Source organism: Culex quinquefasciatus, chromosome 3 (assembly GCF_015732765.1).
Source record: "Culex quinquefasciatus strain JHB chromosome 3, VPISU_Cqui_1.0_pri_paternal, whole genome shotgun sequence".
Taxonomy (NCBI): domain Eukaryota; kingdom Metazoa; phylum Arthropoda; class Insecta; order Diptera; family Culicidae; genus Culex; species Culex quinquefasciatus.
Genome location: NC_051863.1, coordinates 99,590,388 through 99,612,068, shown reverse-complemented (window position 1 = coordinate 99,612,068; position 21,681 = coordinate 99,590,388). Strand labels below are relative to the sequence as shown.

Sequence of the window (21,681 nt, the reverse complement as noted above, 5' to 3'; positions counted from 1 at the left end):
ATGATTTGATCCTAGTGCTTTAGTTAAAATTTGGGTATACATTCTTTTTTATAAGCACTATGGACACCACTTCATGCTACGAGAACTCGCTTTGGCGCAGCCCCAGGGCTTAAGCGTTGACCGATAAGCTGTCTTCGTGAACTAGGTAGTTCTCCGATAGTGAAAATATCACAATTGCACAAGACACCGCTGCTTCTGTGACTTTTTCACTATCACAATGTGGGATTTAGGTGGGACTTCAGGATAGTACAATTGATTTGTTGCTTAGCACTAGCATTTAAAATAAATCTGTATCTTTTCCAAACCTATTTGATGATAAATTTAGTTGCAATTGTTAAGTTAGAGTAATGCTGTCAATGAACTTTGATAGATGTAGAATACTAGGCATTCTTTTATGTCAAATTGTCTATAGAGTCTCGATCAATCAATAATGTAATGATATCGGACAAAATTCGTTGATCTGTTGAACTAACGGTTTTCGGATTATGGTTGTATTGACCATTGTTGCGAATCGAGGAACTACGGATCTTTTGACGTAAATTGTCATTTCTTTTTAAAATCGCGATTTCTATCCTATTTGTACATTAGTTCACAAATTTTTATTGTTTTTTTTTATAGAACTAGTACTGCAACAGTTAAAGGAACGTTTAGTTTTGAACATTAAGTTTAGAGGATTTTAGATTAAAATTTAGATTTGCAATCCAAAGTAGTTAGCAAATGAATATTTGGACTTAAATGAATAATTGAATAAGTTGGACTTATGAATAACACACAACTGTGCATTTATTCTAGAGTCAGATCCATACAGCGTCAGTGTTTATTTGGTCGAAGTGTACTAATTCATTGGCAGATCTGATTCTAGTTGTAATGTACGACAAGACTACTGACGGACGTGACAGGACGAGGACCCAGTTTAGAGGTTTCAACATCAACGATGTGCGGCTGGACCACCTTCCCAAAAAAAAAAAATATTCTGCATTTTGAGATTCGGCGGGAATTTTAAATATTATTATATCCAATACAAAATTAATCAAAACGTTTGTAATTATCAGTCGCAATCAAAAAGAAAATTACATTTCTTTGATTTTTTCATTACAACATATTACAGACAAGCACCGCGTTAAGAAACGTCAAACGCAATCTTTCCGTTTCTGTTACTTTTCAGCTGCGTACCGCTTAAGAAAAATCTTTTCGTGACCCTTTCCTTGACCGTTTCTTGGGCGTTTTTTTATATGGAGTTTTGCGTTCCTTCCGATCAGCATACCAGCGTGATCAGCAAACCGTACTTAAACATTTAGTGTTATTCTCTCGCCAGCTCTTGCAGTGAGCGGTCGTCATTCGAGTTTTTAGTGCGTGTTTCTGACGGTGTTTTGTTTACCTTCGCCGACGGTAATGGCGGCGGCCGCGAAGGCGGATAGCGATTGGACGGTCCACAGAACCAAGGACGGCAAGACGTTTTACTGGAACAAAATTACGCAGGACGGGTTTCAGGAGGAGAAGCAGCCGTTGACGGACAAGGAGGTGGAGAATTCGTTGAAACCGGATCCACCAACCCCGCGCGTGCGTAAGTACCAGGACGCTCCCGGGGAGAGGTGGCAGGTTTTCTTTCGGCCGAAGCACAAGCCACTGCAGACAATGCAGATTTCGGAGGAACTGTGGAAACACTACCCCGGAGTGACGGATGTCACCAAACTCCACCAGAACAAGCTCCGCGCTACTGTCAACAACCCGAAGGAAAACAACGCAATCGTCTGCGATCCGTGGTTCTGCATTGAATACCGGGTCAGGATTCCGGCGCGTTCCGTGGAGATCGACGGCGTAGTGAGCGAAAATGGACTGACGGTGCAGCAGGTGTTGACGGCGGTAGGCCACTTCAAGAGGAGGAGCTTACCATCAATTCCGGTCATTGAGGCTCGACAGATGGGTACGGCCGAAGGTGAGGGCGCGTCCAAACGCTTTGTCCCATCGAGCTCGTACCGAGTGACGTTTGCGGGGACGACAGCTCTACCAGACTACCTGGTGGTGGACAACATGCTCCGTCTTACGGTGCGCATGTACCGCCCGCGCGTTATGAGTTGTTCTAACTGCAAAAAGCTGGGACATACTGCAGCAACAAGACGGTCTGTGGCAAATGAGGAAAGAAACATCCGGACGAGCAGTGCCAGAAAGAGGTAGAGAAGTGCCTACTCTGTGGAGGACAACTCCACGAAGTTCGTTCTTGTCCCGAATACAAGACGCGCGAGGACAAGTTGAAACGAGAACTGGAGAGGCGGTCGAAGCGCTCATTCGCAGATATGTTGAAGACGGTCACGACGAGTGCCGGCAGCGAGAACCCCTTTTCCGTCCTTTCAGAGAAAAAGGATGATTCAGCTGAGGACGGAACTGAAGATGAGCTGATAATCAACGCAAAAGGCGGAACCTCCAAAAGGAAGAGTAAAACAAAGAAAAAGAGCAACAGTGACAAATCTCGGAGCAGCACCCTTCCACAGCAAGGTTCGGAAAAGTTCAACAAAGCGTTCCCGGGGGTGAGCTCAATAAAAACATCGCCAAAAGATCCAACCAACCCAGCAGCAGTCGTGCCTCAGAAGGACCATGGTAAAGACAACCGAACTCCGCTTTCAATTTTGTTTGAAGCGGTGTTGTCGGCAGTGAGCGGATCAACAAGAACCCTGCTGGAACCTCTGATCCCATTCTTCAAAGAACTCGGCAAGATACTCAGCGAGAACTCAGCGCTTAATGCCATTATCTCTTATGATTAAAGTGTTAATTTACTAAAGCCTTAAGTTAAAATCAGAGGCGACTCGTGCCCCAATGAAGTACCTGTTCAATGTAAAAAATGTTTTTACAGCTTTTTTCTTTCAATGGCATTTATTTTTACGTTTTATTATTTTTACACTATTATAATTTTCTATTTATGCAAATAATTAATTAAAATTATGATTAAGACTTTTTTATCTCGTTAAAATGTATTTTTAAGACTTAATCATTAGCGCGGGGAATGTGGAAAAATAGAGCAATCGCTCTGAAATCCTTATCGAAACTCAAGGGAAGTTATTGAAAATTATACTGAATTTTAAAACTATTCATCAGGATGTTAGAAAAAATACCACATCCTAAACAAAAAAAATGTTTGTTGGGATTTTTTAAGCCCAACTAATATTGAGCTTACTTGGTTACTATTTAAAAATAAATTGACATTTTACTCTATACTTTTTAGAACCAGCTCGTATCGCTTTTGATCCTTTGTCAAATTTTTAGAGAATTGAATTGAAGGGCTTTTGATGTTAAAAACAAAACTATATTGACATGAATTCGAAATAATTAAAATATTTGTTTTTAGCATCAGTGAAAAAAAGTTTTCAGAACAAATTCATGCTACAATATATGATAATAATATATTCAACTAGAGTGAACAGGGACTACAGTCTGAATAAACACAGTCGTTTTTGGAGCATTTAATGGCATCAAATCTTAAACTTTTTTAGGACTGCATCCGCTTTAACCCTTTCCGGCCTGATGGGTCATATATGACCCAAAAATCAAAATTTTCAAAAGTAGCCTATAATTTTCGTAAGGACCATTTTCCCATCATCACCTAAAAAAATATTTTTTTGAAAATTCAGGCCTGAAAGGGTTAAATAGAACCACCCGAAAAATAAAATAACGATCATGGTTGAATCTCAGTCATAATTCTTCTCATGTGTCTCGATACTGTAAAAGCACAGTACTTTTTGTTTCAATTGTTTCAATTCAATCTATCAATCACACTATCTTAACTTAATATTACATCACTTTCCAGTAGAGCAAGAATCCACTAGTAACCAAGAAGATCGAAGAGGTTCAACGCGCGCAGTTGAACATTCCAGTTTTAAAACAAGCCATCACCAGTCTGCGCAAAACAGCCTGATGCCTAAAAGTGCGCCAAATATAGAGCAATATCTGTGGTGCTCTCGCGCTCTCTCATTTATTCATGCTCTCAACGTGCTGTCAATGCGCTGGCTTGTTTACCTTTTGCATGCAGCTCCCTGGAGAGCTGAGCGAGCTAAGTCGGCTGGGGCCTGGGGGTGGCATTTCGCTCTCTCCCAAAAATGCTGTCAGTTCAAGCTCTCAGATTGAACCTGATTTACCAACACATCGATACTGCCTCTGCGTATGAATAGGAAGCTCTTTACATGTGTTGAATTTTTTCTGTATGGAGATTTTTTCCCCGACGTTCAGGGGGTCGGTGTTGAACGCGACGAGCATTTGCGCGTGGCCCGCTAGGCTGGCTCGCTTTAGTATTGGTGGGTTGTAAAGAGAGGTAAAGAGTAAAGGGTGGCGGGCCAAAGCTTTTTCGGTGCATGCAGCGCTGCTGAACATAGGGCGTTGATTTTGTTAACGTATATTCAAACAAATTGTAATAAACAATTATTGTATGCTGCTGGTTTAAAAGCACCGTGGTACTTAAATAAAAAAATATCCGCTTGAAATCGGCTACCTGTTCAATGAACAGGTTGAACAGGTGGACGAGTCGCCTCTGGTTAAAATGTAAATTACAAGTAAAACCCGGTCCGAACCAGTTTACTAAGGGGACCTAAATAAACAATTTCACGAATAAAAAAAAAAAAAAAAAACATTTAGTGTCACAAACAAACATTGCCTCAACAATGAAGCCTTCGGACACCTAGTTTCGAGTAGGAATCTTGCAATCGAGAACGCCAAGGCAATTCTGTAGAGCAAATAATTTGATTTGATTTTTTTGAAACAATATTGCACACTTTGCACCAAATTCTCGCCCCTTGCAAATAATATCTGCTCACCAAATATTTGCACACTTGAAATCCTACCCCTTCTCTTTTCGCTCGCCTTGAGTGGTTCGTGTCTCGACTGAGCTTTGATGCTTTCGGCCACTTTAGAACAGTTTCAGCACAGAGAACAGATCCAGAGTTTTTTTTGAAAAGGACCAATAAACTATTGTCTTTCATATGTTTATAGGACCTAATCAAAAAAAACTCTAGAGATGTACATCACTGAACAAAAAGCATCGAAAGACGTGTGTAAAAATTCAAACCATGATACGTTGAAAAGAGCTAGGGTGTGCATCATCCGCCTAGATAGCGCCACTTCAAAAATCATGATGACCTACAGTAGCAGAACGTTGGACCATCCACTCACTGCACAAAACATTCCGAACGAACGAAATCAGACCAATGTCTGACTGTCCTTCATCGTAGGGGTACGATTTTACGCGCGAAAGAAAATAACAAAATCAGCTGTGAAGGTAAACAAAACGAAATCAGAGTTTTAAAACATGTGGAAAGGTACTATTTTAAGCTCTCGTTCAAAAAAATAATTTTTAAACAAGTTTTCTACTATGTTTTTGATAATGTTAATGCATTTTTGCATTATTTGCAGTCAATTGAAATTGTACTGAAGTGAATTTATTTATAAACGAGGAAAATATTATTTTTCTGAGGAAATTATTGACCCATTCTACATTGTTAAGTCAAGTAATCTCAGCTGCGACGGTGGCGCCGCCAAGCGTATCCTTTACACCCTAATTTCTTTGATGCAAGATTGTATGCAACACATTTTGTGATTGCTGCAGTGTTTACACAAGTTCGAGCCTAGACATCTGTTCTCTGATGTCTGTATATTTCCATTAGATCCATTGGAAATTTACATTAGATTCATTGGAAATTTACATTAGTTTTGAAAATTTACATTAGTTTTGAAATTTACATTAGTTTTGGAATTTACATTATTTCAAATCAACTAATTCTGATTGGCCAATGGGAATGAGAAGCTCGACTTGGATTGCAGTAGGAAAAGGGTGTGGCCTATGTTCTATTTTAAAATTATTGAAGCGGGCAGCAAAAGGAAATTCTGATTCTAAAAAGTTGTTTCACAGGTAGGGGACGCTTTCTCGTCGACGGCCAAGTGGAATAACGTTGGACTGGAATCGAACAGACGACGGGTAGGATGTTCGGTGTTACTGCTGCTACCCGCTGCCGACTGAGCCATCTTCGCATTTTATAATCGAGCGGCTAAAGCATCAACTTGTTCAGGTCGAGGCACAGGCAGTGAGCCAGCGAAGTATGGGAGCGATAGAAAGAGAACCAAACATAACTATTTTTAGTTCGGGTAGTTTTGAAGTCAACGTTTGGCAGAAATACATTGGATATATGATTTACATTAAATAGGAATTTACAGGAAGCCGAACACGGGTAGAAATTCATCAGATTTGAGTTTCCATGCTCAACGTTTCCATTAGATTCATGATTTACATTAGATTTAGATTTACATCGGAGTAATTTCCATTACTTTTTGCTTATTACATCATATTTCAACATTACATTGAGTGAGTTTACATAAGAAACAGCAATTACGTGCTGTGTAAATTTACATATTTTTTTCTGTGTAATTTTTTTTCTGCTGTAGTTTCCCTGTTTGAAAAATGTCGCACGTCGTACGAGTTGTCGCACGGTTGTGATTTTACCGTTTTGATATCGATTGGTCGAAAGGATTGGTATGGAGGAGAAGGATGAACCACGAGCTGGCGCAACTCTACGGCAAGCCAAGTATTCGGAAGGTCGCCAAGGCTGGCCGGATCAGGTGGGCCGGACACGTCGCGAGAATGCCGGACGCGCTGGATGCGCGCCAACCAAACCAGACTATCAATCCGGTGAAGTTGGTGTTCAATTCGGAGCCGGTTGGAACGCAGCGGAGGGGGGCGCAACGTGCAAGGTGGTTGAACCAAGTGGAGGAAGACCTGGAAAGTGTGGGAGTTCCGCAACGGAATTGGAGAGAAGCAGCCCAGGACCGAGTTAGATGGCAACGCATCTGGAGACAGCTCATGACCCGGAGGTTGTACGAGCAGTAAAAGTAAGTAAAGTAAAGTAAGTGGTCGAAAGGACGACAAACGGACGACAAACACTCGACATGCTCGACATGGTTTTTTCAATCGATTTACCTTCAATTCGACGTCGATTATCGTCGACGCAAACAGTTTGACAGTTCTCTTCTGTTGATCTTGTTCGGACTTGATTGCAACCGAGTCTAACCAGTTGTTGTTGCTTTTAGGCTTTTTGAGGATTTTGGACAGTTAATAGGTAAGTTGTTTACTAGGTTCAATTACTTTTTCTGCCGGAAAGTTCCGGCCGGAGTGGGCGAGTGACCGAATCAAAGTGTCTTGTATTCCAGATTTCGGTCTTCGTGGCAGAGGAGGAGGAGGACGGGAAATATGGTTTACTCGGCGGGCCATTCCGGAAGACGGGACGGGAAGGAACCAGTTTGCGATCGTGGAAGCGGTTGGTGTTTGGTGTTTTACCGTCCGCGGGATGTTGCGACGCATACCTAATGGAACTGGTGAGTCATGTTTTAGAAACGATGGAGGTGTGCTGGAAGTGCGATTGGACGATCGAAATTAAAAATAGGATGAATGGAACAAAACAAATTCTCAACTTTTCAATCCAATAATTCCAAACTGAAAAATAAAAAAATCAAAAATACTAAAATTTTTAAAAAACTTAAACGCTGAAATTGTAAAGTTGTAAAATTTTAGCATTTCAGAACTTAAAAATGTAAGAATTCGAAAATTCTAAATTTATTGAATATCTTGATATTGTGCAAATTGTTAGTATTCTTTTCTTAAATTCTAGAATTTATTAATTCTTCAAATTCTCAAAGTCTTCAAATATTTTTGAAAAATTTGAAATTCAAAAATAAGATTTTTTTTAATTGACAAAAACTTAAACACTAAAATTCCTTAATTCTTAAGTACTAAAATTCTTCAATTTATAAATACAAAAAATCTAACATTATAAAGTTCTTGAATTCCCAAAACGTTGGACGCACGAGTTGGAATTTTGAATTCTAATATTCAAAAAATTATGAGTTCTAAAATTCAAAAATTGTAAATTCTGTAAATTCTAAAATTGAAATAATTTATTGCTTATTGCGCGATAAAATCACGTTTATCCTTCGCTGTGAGTGACAGGAGATTATTGCCGCCTAACTACCGCAGTGTAAAAATCAGCAAGTTGAACTGAAATTCTACGTTGATTTGGCTGTCAACTTGGTTTGTTTTGAATATTTTCCAAAAAGTCAACTGAAAACTCAAGGCAACCTTTGACAACTGCCAAAAATTTGTTCTGCGGTTGTCATGCGACCATTATCTTGCGGTCGTATCACTGCGCGTGAGCTCTAATTATTGACGCCCGCAGTAATATATTTTTAAATTCTAAAATTTCAAAGATCATTATTTTTTAATTCTACGCATTTGAAAACTTATTAAGTTTCTTAAAATTTTAAAAATAAAAAAAACTGATTTTTTAGATCTTAATTTTTTTTTGAATTTTCAATAAAATACAAATTTAAAAAACTTTAACAGACTAAAATTTAAAAAAATATTACAAAATTAAAAAAAAAAGTTCAAGTTTTGTTTTAAGGTTTTAAAAATTGTTTTTTTTTATTTAAAAGTTTTAACTTTTCAAAGTTTTCAAGGATTTTACAAAGTCAAAATTTTAAAAAATATCACGAATTGAAATAAATGATTTTGGTATTGAGGCACCCTAAAATTCAAAAATTTTATAATTCAGAAAATTTTCATTTTTAAAAATTTCGAATTTCGGAACTTAAATTTTTTAAGAATTTCAGAATTATAGAATTTTAGAATTTTAGAATTTTAGAATTTTAGAATTTTAGAATTTTAGAATTTTAGAATTTTAGAACTTCAGAATTTTAGAATTTTAGAATTTTAGAATTTTAGAGTTTTAGAATTTTAGAATTTGAGATTTTTTTAGCATTCTTAAATCAGGTACAATTTTCAAATAATAATATTCTCGGATTTCAAAACTAATTGCAATAATTTTAAATTTAAATCTATCATCTATCTAGGCATCTATTATTTATGATTCTTTTTTAAATGTTTAAATTGAAAGTTCATAAATTTAGTTTTTCTTTCATAGTGTGGGTCTCGTGGCGCAGGGGTAGCGGCTTCGGCTGCCGATCCCGATGATGCTATGAGACGCGGGTTCGATTCCCGCCTTATCCACTGAGCTTCTATCGGATGGTGAAGTAAAACGTCGGTCCCGGTTTCTCCTGTCTCGTCAGAGGCGCTGGAGCAGAAATCCCACGTTAGAGGAAGGCCATGCCCCGGGGGGCGCAGTGCCAATAGTTTCGTTTTTTTTTTCATAGTTCAAAAAACCATATTTGAAATTTTATTGAATTGAAATTTTATAATTATTATTATTATTGAAATCTGAATTTAATTTATAAATTCTTGCCAATTGTTGATTGATGATATATTTTTTTCAGGCAATAATCATTTTCCAATCTGATTTTGCCGGAAACCGGAATGCGTTCCCGTGTGGTCACTCGTGGCTTCCGTAGAATCCACGGAAGCAGCCCCGTTTTTTCGTACTCGTACTCCACAAAACCCACGTTTCCTCGTACTCCGGTAAACATTAATCCGTCGGAGATCCAAGATCGTCGCCAAGGCGTCGCATCCGGGTTTTGATCAGCTCGTCGAGGAACAACGGCCGCCTCAGAAGAACACCAACACCCAAGCCGGAAGCTGCGGTCAAGGCAAATCCAGAAGGAAGCCAAGTTGGGGAAGAATCGGCGATACGCAAGTGAAATTAAGTGTACAATAAATATTTTTGTGAAATTTTTACAGCTGGAATAAAAAAAATCAATAAAAACAAAACAACAGTTTTTTCAACTGCAACATAACCCAAAAATCCGAAATGACAGCACACGACAATAGCACGACATTCTAAATAACAAAACCGTGCGACGTCGGTCGAATGTCGTACGACAATGTCGTACAATTTCGATCATCGATCGCACGACAAACACGACATTTTGGTGCAAAAACGTATGACATTCGTGCGAAAGTCGCACGACATTGTCGAGCGACGTCGTACGATTGCACGGACGACAAACGACGGACGTCCGACGGACTTTTCAGTCAGGGTTGAGGAAGGGCTGTGGAGTTGGAGTCGGAGTCGGAGTCGGAGCCGTAGTCGGTGGAGTCGGGTCTTTATGGGGACCTGGAGTCGGAGTCGGAGTCGTCAAAACTCGAACAGCTGGAGTCGGAGCCGGAGTCGGCTAAATTTTAAAAGCTGGAGTCGGAGTCGGAGTCGGAGCCGAAGATTTCTGATAACCCGGAGTCGGAGTCGGAGTTATCTTAAATTCAACAAAAACAAATAATTTATTGTTCAGTATTTACTATATAACAGCTTGATTTACAAAACTTCTTATGTTTTTAATTGTTTTTTACGTCGCATGCAATGCGTCGCCATTTTTTAAGTTTTTAAAGAGATTTATCAGATGCCATTAAGTTTTTGAAGCTTTTTATGGTTATTGGAAAGCTCTAATTGTGTTATTTTACTATAATCACTAAATAATAACCTCTTACCCAAATATGTAGTATCATAATTAAAAAAAAATATAAAAAATATTGGTTATGTAGTCAGACATATCTTATTGATTCTTTTGACTGCTTCCTTTTGACTATAATTATGTGCCCTTCCAATTCAAATTTGACCAAATTTCATCCAGTTCTTTCTGAAAAAAGAACACACACAGTCATCTTTTACCCCGATAACGAATGTTTTGGAGGCTTTAAGTTAAATATTTTTTTAGGAAAAAAATACGAGGTACATAAAAAGATTACAAATAGTAATTACTGTTTTTGGAAATCGAAAAAGAGTCACAGACAGTTTAACTTTTGTAACAAATAATCAACGATAATAACAATCTCTTGGAACTCAACATGCGCATTTTGTTTATAACTGAGTACAAGAAAATCAAAGTAGTGCATTTAAAATAATTGAAACTAACAAAAAATATCAAAAGAAGTTGCAACTAATTTTGAAATAATCATTGAATGATGATGTTGATGTTGATTTTAGGTAAACTATTTTGATATCGTTGCAAATTATCGTTGAACAAATCTCAAGCCTTCAGTACAAAAATGAACTAATAAAAAAATGTATAGAAGAAAATGCAGGATTTTAATTTATTTTTAAAAAATTATTAAAAAACGAAATCAAAATATTATCAACCCGTAAGAATTTTCTCATACTGTATGTACCACGCCAATATGACGGAAGGTGATTATCATTGCAAATCAATGTACCTTAAAAAAATGAAATACTTGTGACCTAGAAAATATTTTACTTGTGGATATTTGTTTTTATCATATTTTAAATTTTTTCATATATTTTGATGGAGGCGCAAGATCATTCATAAAGCTTCGTTTCAGGTGAAAATTCACGAAGTATCGTGCGCCTCCTTTTTAATGTATATTAATTTTTAAAATTAAAATAAATTTAAAAATTCCAGAGTAAAATATTTTCCTTGTCACAGATGTTTGAAAAGGACCTCTTAAGCGTCCTTTCCACGAAGAAATTGTTCAGATACATAGATTTGCAATAATAATCTCATCCAGCCATGGCGTGATGTCCATGTACGTCTTAAAAAAAATAAAAAAAAAATGTTTCGTTTAAAATTGTCATTTAAAAATCAAGGTGCCTGTCACTGTGCTTCTTATAAATGTCAGCCTGAAAAAGATCAAATTGCATTTTAATGTTCAATAGATCATTAAGGCCAGGTTTCTATTAATTATTCATTCAAAAATAACAATTTAATATTTACATTTATTAGCTTTGAATGCATTATTTGCAAATTTTAGGTTTAGCAAATAATTCCAAATTTATTTACAAAACTGTTCTTCTCAAAATGCCTCTAAAACTGAAGATATTTTTCGATTTCTGTTTCCATAACGTATAAAACTTGTAACCTAGAAACTTTTTTTTCGTTTTGTGATTCGAACTTATTTTTCTTGAGAAAAACATGACGCTTAGAGAGTATTTAAATAATCTTATTTATCAATGTTTTAAAAATAATTAAGTAATAATAGTTGACTAACTTTTGAAACATTTAAAAATATGTGGAGTCGGAGTCGGAGCCAACCATTTGTTGAAAGCTGGAGTCGGAGTCGGAGTCGGCTAGAGTTGGTAGGCCGGAGTCGGAGTCGGAGTCGGAGCCAACCATTTGTTGAAAGCCGGAGCCGGAGTCGGAGTCGGCTAGTCTGAGAAAGCCGGAGTCGGAGTCGTTTGAAATATGACCCGACTCCGCAGCCCTGGTTTGAGGTGTGCACTTTGTTGGAGAGCTTTTTACAACTTGCACGATTGTTTAAAAATCTCTGAAATCCGCAATATGTCTTTTTTACACACGCTTTATGTCAGTGGTCATCAACTGCGGCCCACTGAGGTCTTCTGTGCGGCCCGCGGGCTGGTTTTGAATTTATTATAGAATGCTGTCCATCAAGAAACTTATCATGTCAAGTTCTCTAGGAAAAAAAATAAAGTGTGATACCACAATACTAACAAAACAATTCAAAAGGGCTGTAGTGGGTTTGTTAACAAAAAGTGTATTTCTCTAATGCCAAATGTTAACGTTCTCAAGCATGAGCAAAAAAAATAAATTTTAATACCAACCATATTTGTAAAGATGTCGGAAGTATTTATTTCGCTTTATCTCATTTTTAAACAAAGATTTATGAAATGTTGTTTTTTTTTTCAAATGAAGATTCAATCTTTTTTTTAAATGTAGACTTTAAAATATGATTGCGTTTCAAATGTTACATTCATTAATTGGAAAATCAATATGCTTAAATCAACTATTATATCAGAACAAGGATCGCAGGATCGCCAATTGTGCGTCCGGCTCCGCAAGAAGCCCCCAGCAATGAAAGTTTGCCACGCGAGGGATGTTGACAGATCGAAGGGCCCGCCGTCGACACCATTCCCAAAGTATAGTACGCAACGACACTCACGGCTGACAGTGGGCCGAGTACATTAACAGCGCAATATCCCACACAAACTTCAAGCAATTAGAGGGAGGGGTTCCAGTGGTCAGAATGAGCTCAAATTCGGAATATAGCCTAGTGATGGGCCAATCTTTCATTCCAGGGGGTAGGCCCGAGGAAGCCCGGATTCGGAACACCCTACACAGAAAAAAAAATATGGTAATATTCATCAGGAAATGGTGAAAGATTTTGTGTAAAAAAAATTAATTAATTTTACCCCAGAAAATGATTAATTTTTATCAGTTTTTGATGAATATTCATCAGGTTCACATTTTTAAACATTTTTTTTATGTAATGTTACTCAAAAAAGTGGTAATATTCAACCTACAAAATTTTCAGCATTCCAAAATTCAACTTTTTTTTTTTGTTTAGCTAACCATTCATCCATGCCTGCTATCAATATGGACACCCATATAGGGTAAATTGGACATACTTTAGGGGGTAATTTGTATACATTTTGTGGAGCATACTCCGCTAAATGAAAAACCTAGATTGTTTTTCATTTTCTTTTTTTGAACTTTTGATGTGACAGTCATGCTACACAGCAAAAAATCCGATGGTAAAATCGCATGCAAAAGCATGCACATCACCTTCGTCAAAAAAGACACTTAATATTACACACTGCATGTACAATTTTTGCAACACACAAAAAAAAATTGCAACCGACGGGATTCAAACCCAGCACCATCAGTAAGGACTGGCGCCTTAGCCCACTCGGCCATCAGACCGATGAAGAGCTGTAAGGATAAATGCATATATGAGCTTGACATTTCGGTCAAGTAGGTTTCTCATACTGATGGGCTACATATTTCAGTGTGTAAAATCACATAAAATTGCATAAAATAATGCAATATTTATTTTACACCCAGGCCTTTTACACGCAGCTGTATTACTATTTTTTTAGCTGTGTAGGTCAGGATAGATCTAATCCTGGATTTTGTTCTGTATCATGTGAGAAATTACACACAGCTCACTTTTGGGCTATCACAGAAAAAAAAATGATGGTAATATTCATCAGGAAATGGTGACATTTTGTGGCTAAAAAAATGATGAATTTTCATCAGTTTTTGATGAATATTCATCAGGTTCACATTTTTACACATTTTTTATGTAATATTACTCAAAAAAAGGGTAATATTCAACCTACCAAATTTTCAACATTCCAAAATTCAACTTTTTTTTCTGTGTAATCCAAATTCTTTTTCATCGCATGTGTTCCTATCTGCCCCACTTGACTTTAAAGAATAAAAGAGAATCATTCTTTTTTTTTAGGACTCCCATGAACACCTCATCAACAATCACAAAAATGTACATACTCTTCATTTCAACTTTATGTAATGTATTTTTATTTGTATCCAGAACAAGTTGTACAAATGATAGCGAAAAATCTACAAACACTTTTTATGATGGAGTGCCGAAAATTCTTGCAGAGTTTGTTTTAGATGATAATACATATTTCACACACTTAACGTATGACAAAAAAAGGAATTTGCTGTATGCAGGAGCAACTAATCGTATTTTTCAGTTGGACATGGACAACATAAAATTAATACATGAGGTAAAAACGGGGCCGAAATTAGATTCACCTCAATGTCATACAGGAGGGTGCTCGCAAGATGATATTGAAACGTATGAAGCAAATAATCATAACAAAATTCTTATATATAACGATGTTGGCGATACGTTAATTGCCTGCGGCAGTGTTTACCAGGGAGCATGCCAGATTTATTACCTCAATGGACGCTTTCCAGACTCTTCAAAATATATTGAAGTAGCTTTGGCAGCAAATGATGAATTTTCATCCACATATGCTTTTATCGGGCCGAGTAAATATCAAGCCTGGAAAAAAGAAGATATTCTCTACGTCGGAACAACTTTCACAAATGTTGGTGATTATCGTCACGATGTTCCAGCCATCTCTTCAAGAAAGTTAGATGATCTTGACTACGCAGAATTTTCAATCCAGCAATCAAATATAAACATTGATGTTAAATACCGTGATCACTTTTTAGTAAACTACATGTATGGATTTAACAGCTCGGAGTATGCTTATTTCGTCGTCGTACAGAAAAAATCCCACCTGGCAGATGAGGCCGGATTTGTTACGCGATTGGCAAGAATATGTGTGAATGATCCAAACTATGATAGTTATACAGAGGTAAGCACAAACAACCTAAATAAGACAAGCCCAATCCAATTGAAAAAGTTTCCCACTAAAGGCTAGTATGGAGATCGGAAGGAAAGGGGTCAAGAAACAGCTTAACGAACAGCAGTAGAGGGAGCGTTTTCTTGGGGCTTTTCTTCACCCTCTCTGGCTTGCTTTCGCTGCCGCTGCTGCCCATTTGAATTTTTTCTTGACCGATTCCTTCCGAAGTGCATACACTGCTTAATCATGAAACTAGGTATAAAAAAACAAAGTTGACTTTATAGCTGTCAGCCACTATTGCTAGTTCCAAACTAGTGTCTTCCTTTTATCTTCAAGAACTTCGCAACACGTGGGTTAGCCAGCGTTCCGGCTCCCGTAAGTTGTCCAAAAGGATCTGGCAAGTCTTGAGTTGTTTCTTCGAGGGGCTTCTTCGGTTTCAACTATCTGCGCACTTGACTCTTCCCGTTATCCCAACAGAGGCGTAACTTGTGGTACGTTCGTTTGATGGCTAGTTCGGCACTGAGTGCCGCACTCAGAGCTGTCAAAGTGTTTCTTTGAAGAAACTCGCGCTAGTTCCGCACGAGTTTCGCCGCCATCTTGGAACTGAAACTCTAGTGCCGCACTCGATATTTTTTCAGTTCATGCGAGTTCCATGCACACTGAAAAAGAATGTTCGTTTGAACCAAAACTGGCACCGACGAGTGCGGCACTCAGTGCCACACTGGCTGTTCAAACGAACGTACCATTGGTATCGTACTTACAGGTCGTGTTGTTTTCTACAGACGCAGATGACAGCCGCAGGGGCTGTCAAAAGAACTGGACGACCCGAAGGATTAACTTCAGTGCTTGTCGTTCCTTGATATCCTTTGGACCTTCTCCAGTGTCTCGAGGTGACACTCGCTTCAGTGGGTCGGCGCATACCGACCGCTCGTGTGGGTGGATTTTTCCAAAGACACTCTTCTTCTTCTTAATCATCGTTGCTGCTGCAGCTGCTCGAAACCTTTTTTTTTGGGGATTTGACGAAAAATCTGCAATCTGTGAGGTTAGGTAGAGCTTAACCCGACTCACTAAAAAAACGCCCTATTTCACGGTAAGCCTTTATACCTCCCCGGAACCGTCTTTCGACATTTCTTCAGGGAGGGGCAGCGCCCAATGGCGCACTCGTGATCAGAGTATCAGGAAGCCACCGCGGCCCCTTAGCTCTGTCCTTGCGCACGCTGCTCCGTACGGCACTTTTGCTGCAGTTTGAGCATAATCTGTGTTATGGCTCTGGATGCAGCGCTCCATGCGTCTTCGCTAAGACACATTCGATCCACCAAGTTGTCTGGCACGCTAGCAACAAGGTGTTCCTACTATCCTGGAACCGTGGGCAGAAAAATACCACGTGTTCCACAGTCTCAACCGTGTCCGTACAGCTCGGGTAATTGGGTGGATTGTGTCACGTTCCCCAGAAAACCATTCCCCCGAATAACATTCCCCAGAAATCGATTCCCCAGAATGAACCGTTCCCCAGAAAACCATTCCCTAGAATGTACCGTTCCCTAGAAATATTTATCGTGGTGATTATAATTATTTCCAAAATTTCAGAAAAAAATCCAAAATTTTCAAAATTTCTGAATGTTTTCAAAATTTTCCAAATTTCTAAAATTTTCAAAATATCCAAAATTTCCAAAATTTTTAAAGTTTACAAAATTTCGAAAAATTCAAAAAAAAAATCAAAATTATAAATTTTCAAAAAACTAAAAAAAATTAAATTCATAATCTTTGATTTTTTTAAATTTTAAAATTTCTTTTCTCTTTAATCCACGTTTTTATTAATGGAGGAATCGATAATGCAGCAAACACTGCCTGCGTCCTGCTGACCGCCGGAGTTGTCAAAGTCTGGTTTGACAGCTCAAGAAAACCATTTTGATCGATCTGTCAAAAATTTTCACAAGTATGGCGACGACTCGACCCGCATATCGTGAAAGTTTATGCGCGTAAGCTGTTTTTTCTATCTTTTTCTTTTTAATTCGCCCAACCTGGATAAACATTTCGTAGGCCCTCTAGACAACACGCCCGAGCCGAACAATCGGCGGAGAACCTCCCCCGGACGCAGAAAAGCTGATCCGCAGGCCCTCTCGGAACACGCCCGCGTTGACCACTCCTCGACGAACCACGACCGGACTAAAAAGTGTAAAAGCTGATCGCAGGCCCTCTCGGAACACGCCCGAGTTGACCACTCCTCGAAGAACCGAGGCCGGACGAAACAAATGTTAAAGCTGTCCCGCAGGCCCTCTCGGAACACGCCCGAGTTGACCACTCCTCGAAGAACCGAGGCCGGACGAAACAAGTGTTAAAGCTGTTCCGCAGGCTCTCTCGGAACACGCCCGCGTTGACCACTCCTCGAAGAACCGAGGCCGGACGAAACAATTGTTAAAGCTGTCCCGCAGGCCCTCTCGGAACACGCCTGCGTTGACCACTCCTCGACGAACCACGACCGGACAAAAAAGTGTAAAAGCTGATCCGCAGGCCCCCTCGGAACACGCCCGAGTTGACCACTCCTCGAAGAACCGAGGCCGGATGAAACAAGTGTTAAAGCTGTTCCGCAGGCTCTCTCGAAACACGCCCGAGTTGACCACTCCTCGAAGAACCGAGGCCGGACGAAACAAGTGTTAAAGCTGTCCCGCAGGCTCTCTCGGAACACGCTCGCGTTGACCACTCCTCGAAGAACCGAGGCCGGACGAAACAAGTGTTAAAGCTGTCCCGCAGACCCTCTCGGAACACGCCCGCGTTGACCACTCCTCGACGAACCTCCACCGGACGAAACAAGTGTTAAAGCTGTCCCGCAGGCTCTCCCAGGCGAAGCTCGACCTGAAGTTTATAAAGTTTAGTTTTCAAATTATTTGCGAAAATGCCCCGAAAATGTGCTGTTATAAAATGTGGAGCAATGGAAAGAAAAACCGACACTGGATTTTACAAAATTCCTAAGGGGGACCTTGCCAGAGAAGTTCTAAGGCGAAAATTGTGGATTAGTGCGGTCAATCTGAAAGTAGAACACAAAGAGGACTTTGTTTGTGGCCAACATTTCCATTCAGGTAAAAAACATAATAAATCTAATTGGATATATAAACCAATATTTATTTTAAAAACAGGAAAGCCTGCTTCTCCTAACGATATATCAAATATCGATTGGGTTCCTTCAATAAATCTAAATCCTGTGGATACTTCTCTAGATTCTTCTTCATGTAACATATAAAAAATGATAATTAATTTAAGATTCATTAAATCGGTCAACGTGTTGTTTTAATTATAGATTGGGCCTCGGACAAGTGAGATGAAGAGTGGCTCGAAGAGCACACTTCACAAGATGCTTCTCAAAATGTGCCCGACTCCGAATACCTTTTCTACGATGATGGACCTAATGAAGACACCAACAATAATAACATTACGAACCCTTCCGAGCTTGATCAAACAAACATCAGTTTGATCCACGATGAAAAGCTAGATGATGTTAATCCGGAGGACATGCATGGAGAATTTGACGAAGCTGTTCCGGAGGACATGATCGTTGACGACCAAGAAAACGAGGAAAACATTTCCAGGGAAAATGTCTTGGGGTTACTCCGACAGATACAACAGTACAAGGAAGAACTTGAGAAAAAAGACGCTGAAATTTGCTCGCTGAAGAAAACGGTAGAGAAGCAGAACAAAATTCTAGAGTGCTTTCGGTGGGATCTAAATTCATTTCAAGATAACGACCGCAAGGTTACACATTTGACAGGATTACCGAGTTATATTACCTTAGAAGCAGTGGTTGATTTTGTAAAGCCAGGAATTATGGTGTTTTCTGATGTTTTGAGCAAGGAGCAAGTTATAATTATGGTTCTTATGTACATTAGGCTAGGTCTATGCTTTAGTACATTATCAGTTTTGTTTCGGGTCTGTACTGCCACGGTAACCCGCTACTTCTATTCCGGTTTATACTCTATGTAACTTACAGGTTTAGTTAAGTGGCCTTCGCCTGATCTGATAGAATCGAACACCCCTGCTAAGTTTCATAAACTTTATAATGCACCCATAGCTGTTATACTCGACTGTTTTGAGGTGTTTACCGAGAAACCAGGAGTTAAAGATGCAATTGTAAAGATGTATAGTACATACAAACATCATCACACAGTTAAGGAGCTGATAGGGATAACATCTTTTGGGTCCATTTCTTTTATTTCAAAACCCTACTCAGGTAGAACATCTGATAAATATTTAACTGAAAACTGTGGTTTTTTGGAAAACCTACAGAAAGACGACATTGTTTTAGCCGATAGGGGCTTTACCATAAGGGCATCTCCACCGCAGGGACCTAATTGCGTTGCAAAGCTAATTTGGCACCCGCGTCAAGCCCACCGCGGTACTTGTGCGAGAGCTAATTAGGTTCGAGTTCATCCGTGTTCATCCGAATCTAAACAAAACTCAGGTTAGCTCTGGGATCTACCGGGAGCAAATCGTCTGACGGATGGTTTTTTCAAGCAAAACAATGTAATTAGGCCAATGTGAGTTTGTAAACAAAGAGTTTATCCTGCTCACGTCAGTAAATGTTTACATTAGGAGTGATGATTGATTTTTCGATTTCAATTCTTCGAGTTTGGAGATATTTTCCCTCCCGTGCTGCAAGTTCACGCATGAAAAATGACTTTTGGTAATCTGGGGTGATGCAGTTTTTTTTAGGTTTGATTGGGGCTGTGTTTGATTAATTTTGGTCAACGCATTGTCGATCTACTGCCGGACATGCAAAATCTCGAGACAAGTCATTTGTATTGAGTAAAAAGCAAAATTCAAGCAAAACATTTTAAATAAGCCAATACGGATTTGAAAACAAGCAATCCGAGCAATTGGGTCTTAAAATGAAGCTTAGATTGCTGATATTATTGTTTACAGCGATAAAGTTTATTTTTATGAGTACGACCACAAAGAATTTAAAATGGATTTTTAAATCAATTTTGAAAAATTAACCTCGCGGTCCTTCTTGACAGAGAAGCTCCTACTTGACAGCTCGTTCCAAGGGGACCATAATTGATCCATCGAAAAAATGTTGTCTTGTCAAAAAAAAAAATTGAAATGTTTTTTACCGTTGTACATAAAAATTTACATAGGGCTTTAGTACCCAGTTCTGATCCTAAATTCCTAAATTCTTAAATTCTTAAATTCTTAAATTCTTAAATTCTTAAATTCTTAAATTCTTAAATTCTTAAATTCTTAAATTCTTAAATTCTTAAATTCTTAAATTCTTAAATTCTTAGATTTTCAAATTCCTTATTTTTAAATTCATTTTTTATATTTTTGATAAAAAAATTGTTTTTGAATGTTAGAATTTCGGGGCCGACAGCTATAAAGACAACTTCATTTTTTACTCCATTTCGACCAAAAAGCTATATCTGTCCTTTTAATTTCAAAATTCTGCATTTTGAGATTCGGCGGGGATTTTAAATATTATTATATCGAATACAAGATTATTAAAAAAGAAAATTCCAATTCTTCGATTTTTTCATCAGAACATATTGCAAACAAGCACCGCGCGAAGAAACGTCAAACGCCACTTTTCGTTTATGATGCGTACCGCTTAAGAAAAATCTTTTCGTGACCCTTTCCCTGACCGTATCTTGTGCGTTTTTTTTTATATGGAGTTTTGCGTTCCTTCGGATCTGCGTATCAGCCTTTACGGTACAACCATTCAAAATATTTTTAAATTAAATGAAAAAAATAAATAATAAAAATAAACGTATTCGTATTTTTTTTCTTACTCCTCACTGACGTGAGCAAGATACACCCACAGACAAACAGACGTGACTCTCCATACAAATTATTTTTGAAATCCATCGTCCTTAATCAAACCACCAAATCACGACGACGCCAGCGCTGCCTGGTGAACTGATGCCGAAGCGCAGCCCAAACATACCAATTCAAACCCATTACTGTCATGTATCATGTCAGTGTATGCGTGAGACAATCAAGCCAAACGATTGTAAACATCAACAGCTGACCGAAATAATTTTGTTTGTTGCTGATCGTCAGTACCCGATGCAAAAAATAAAAATCAACGTCGATGGCCGAAGATGACGGTGGACCTTATGAGCCAAATCATGCGGCAGCACTAGCAACGACGCACTACAAACGAATGATAGAGATCAAACCACTGGTCCTCCTCGTTGCTTCCAAGTTCTGTCGAAGATTCCTCCTCCTCCAAAAGCTCGAACACCTGGCCCCATCATCAACAAGATACCCCAGGTCACGAAAACATCAGTAGTGGCCGCCGAAATAGAAAAATCCAATTCAAATTTACCGGAATTGATCCCCACGATGGGCGTTCGGAAACATCCGCGGGGAACATGTCCACGGAACAGTTAAGTTGCGTCAAACGACAAAAGCAAAAAGGGCAATGATTCCAAAAATGCTGCTGTTAAAATTATATCGAAACAGAACCACAGAAACTGAACCAAGAACTGAACTGTGGCAAAAGGTTTAGTGGCGCAACATCGCCAAAAGGCCAAAAGGACGACCAGCAGCAGCAATCTTAGCAGCAGTCCACGAAGGATAAGCAGGTTGCTCCGAAGGAGATGACTCCTCCACAGGATCCGGCTTCCTCCTCAGGAGCGGGCGCCTCAGCAGCAGTCTCGACATCGGCAGGCAGTTGAAAAGGGCC

General features: G+C 38.8%; 1 protein-coding gene across 3 annotated transcripts in view; it reads left to right on the top strand.

Annotated features, from left to right (window-relative positions):
* Positions 1–21,681, top strand: part of LOC119770555 (plexin-B) — a 229,288-nt gene that overhangs the window by 7,179 nt on the left and 200,428 nt on the right. For all 3 annotated transcript variants that reach the window (XM_038265645.1, XM_038265646.1, XM_038265647.1), the window contains exon 2: positions 14,132–15,017. In XM_038265645.1, coding sequence (XP_038121573.1) covers positions 14,139–15,017 — 879 coding nt within the window. In that variant the 5' untranslated portion in view covers positions 14,132–14,138. The remainder of the gene's footprint in view (positions 1–14,131; positions 15,018–21,681) is intronic.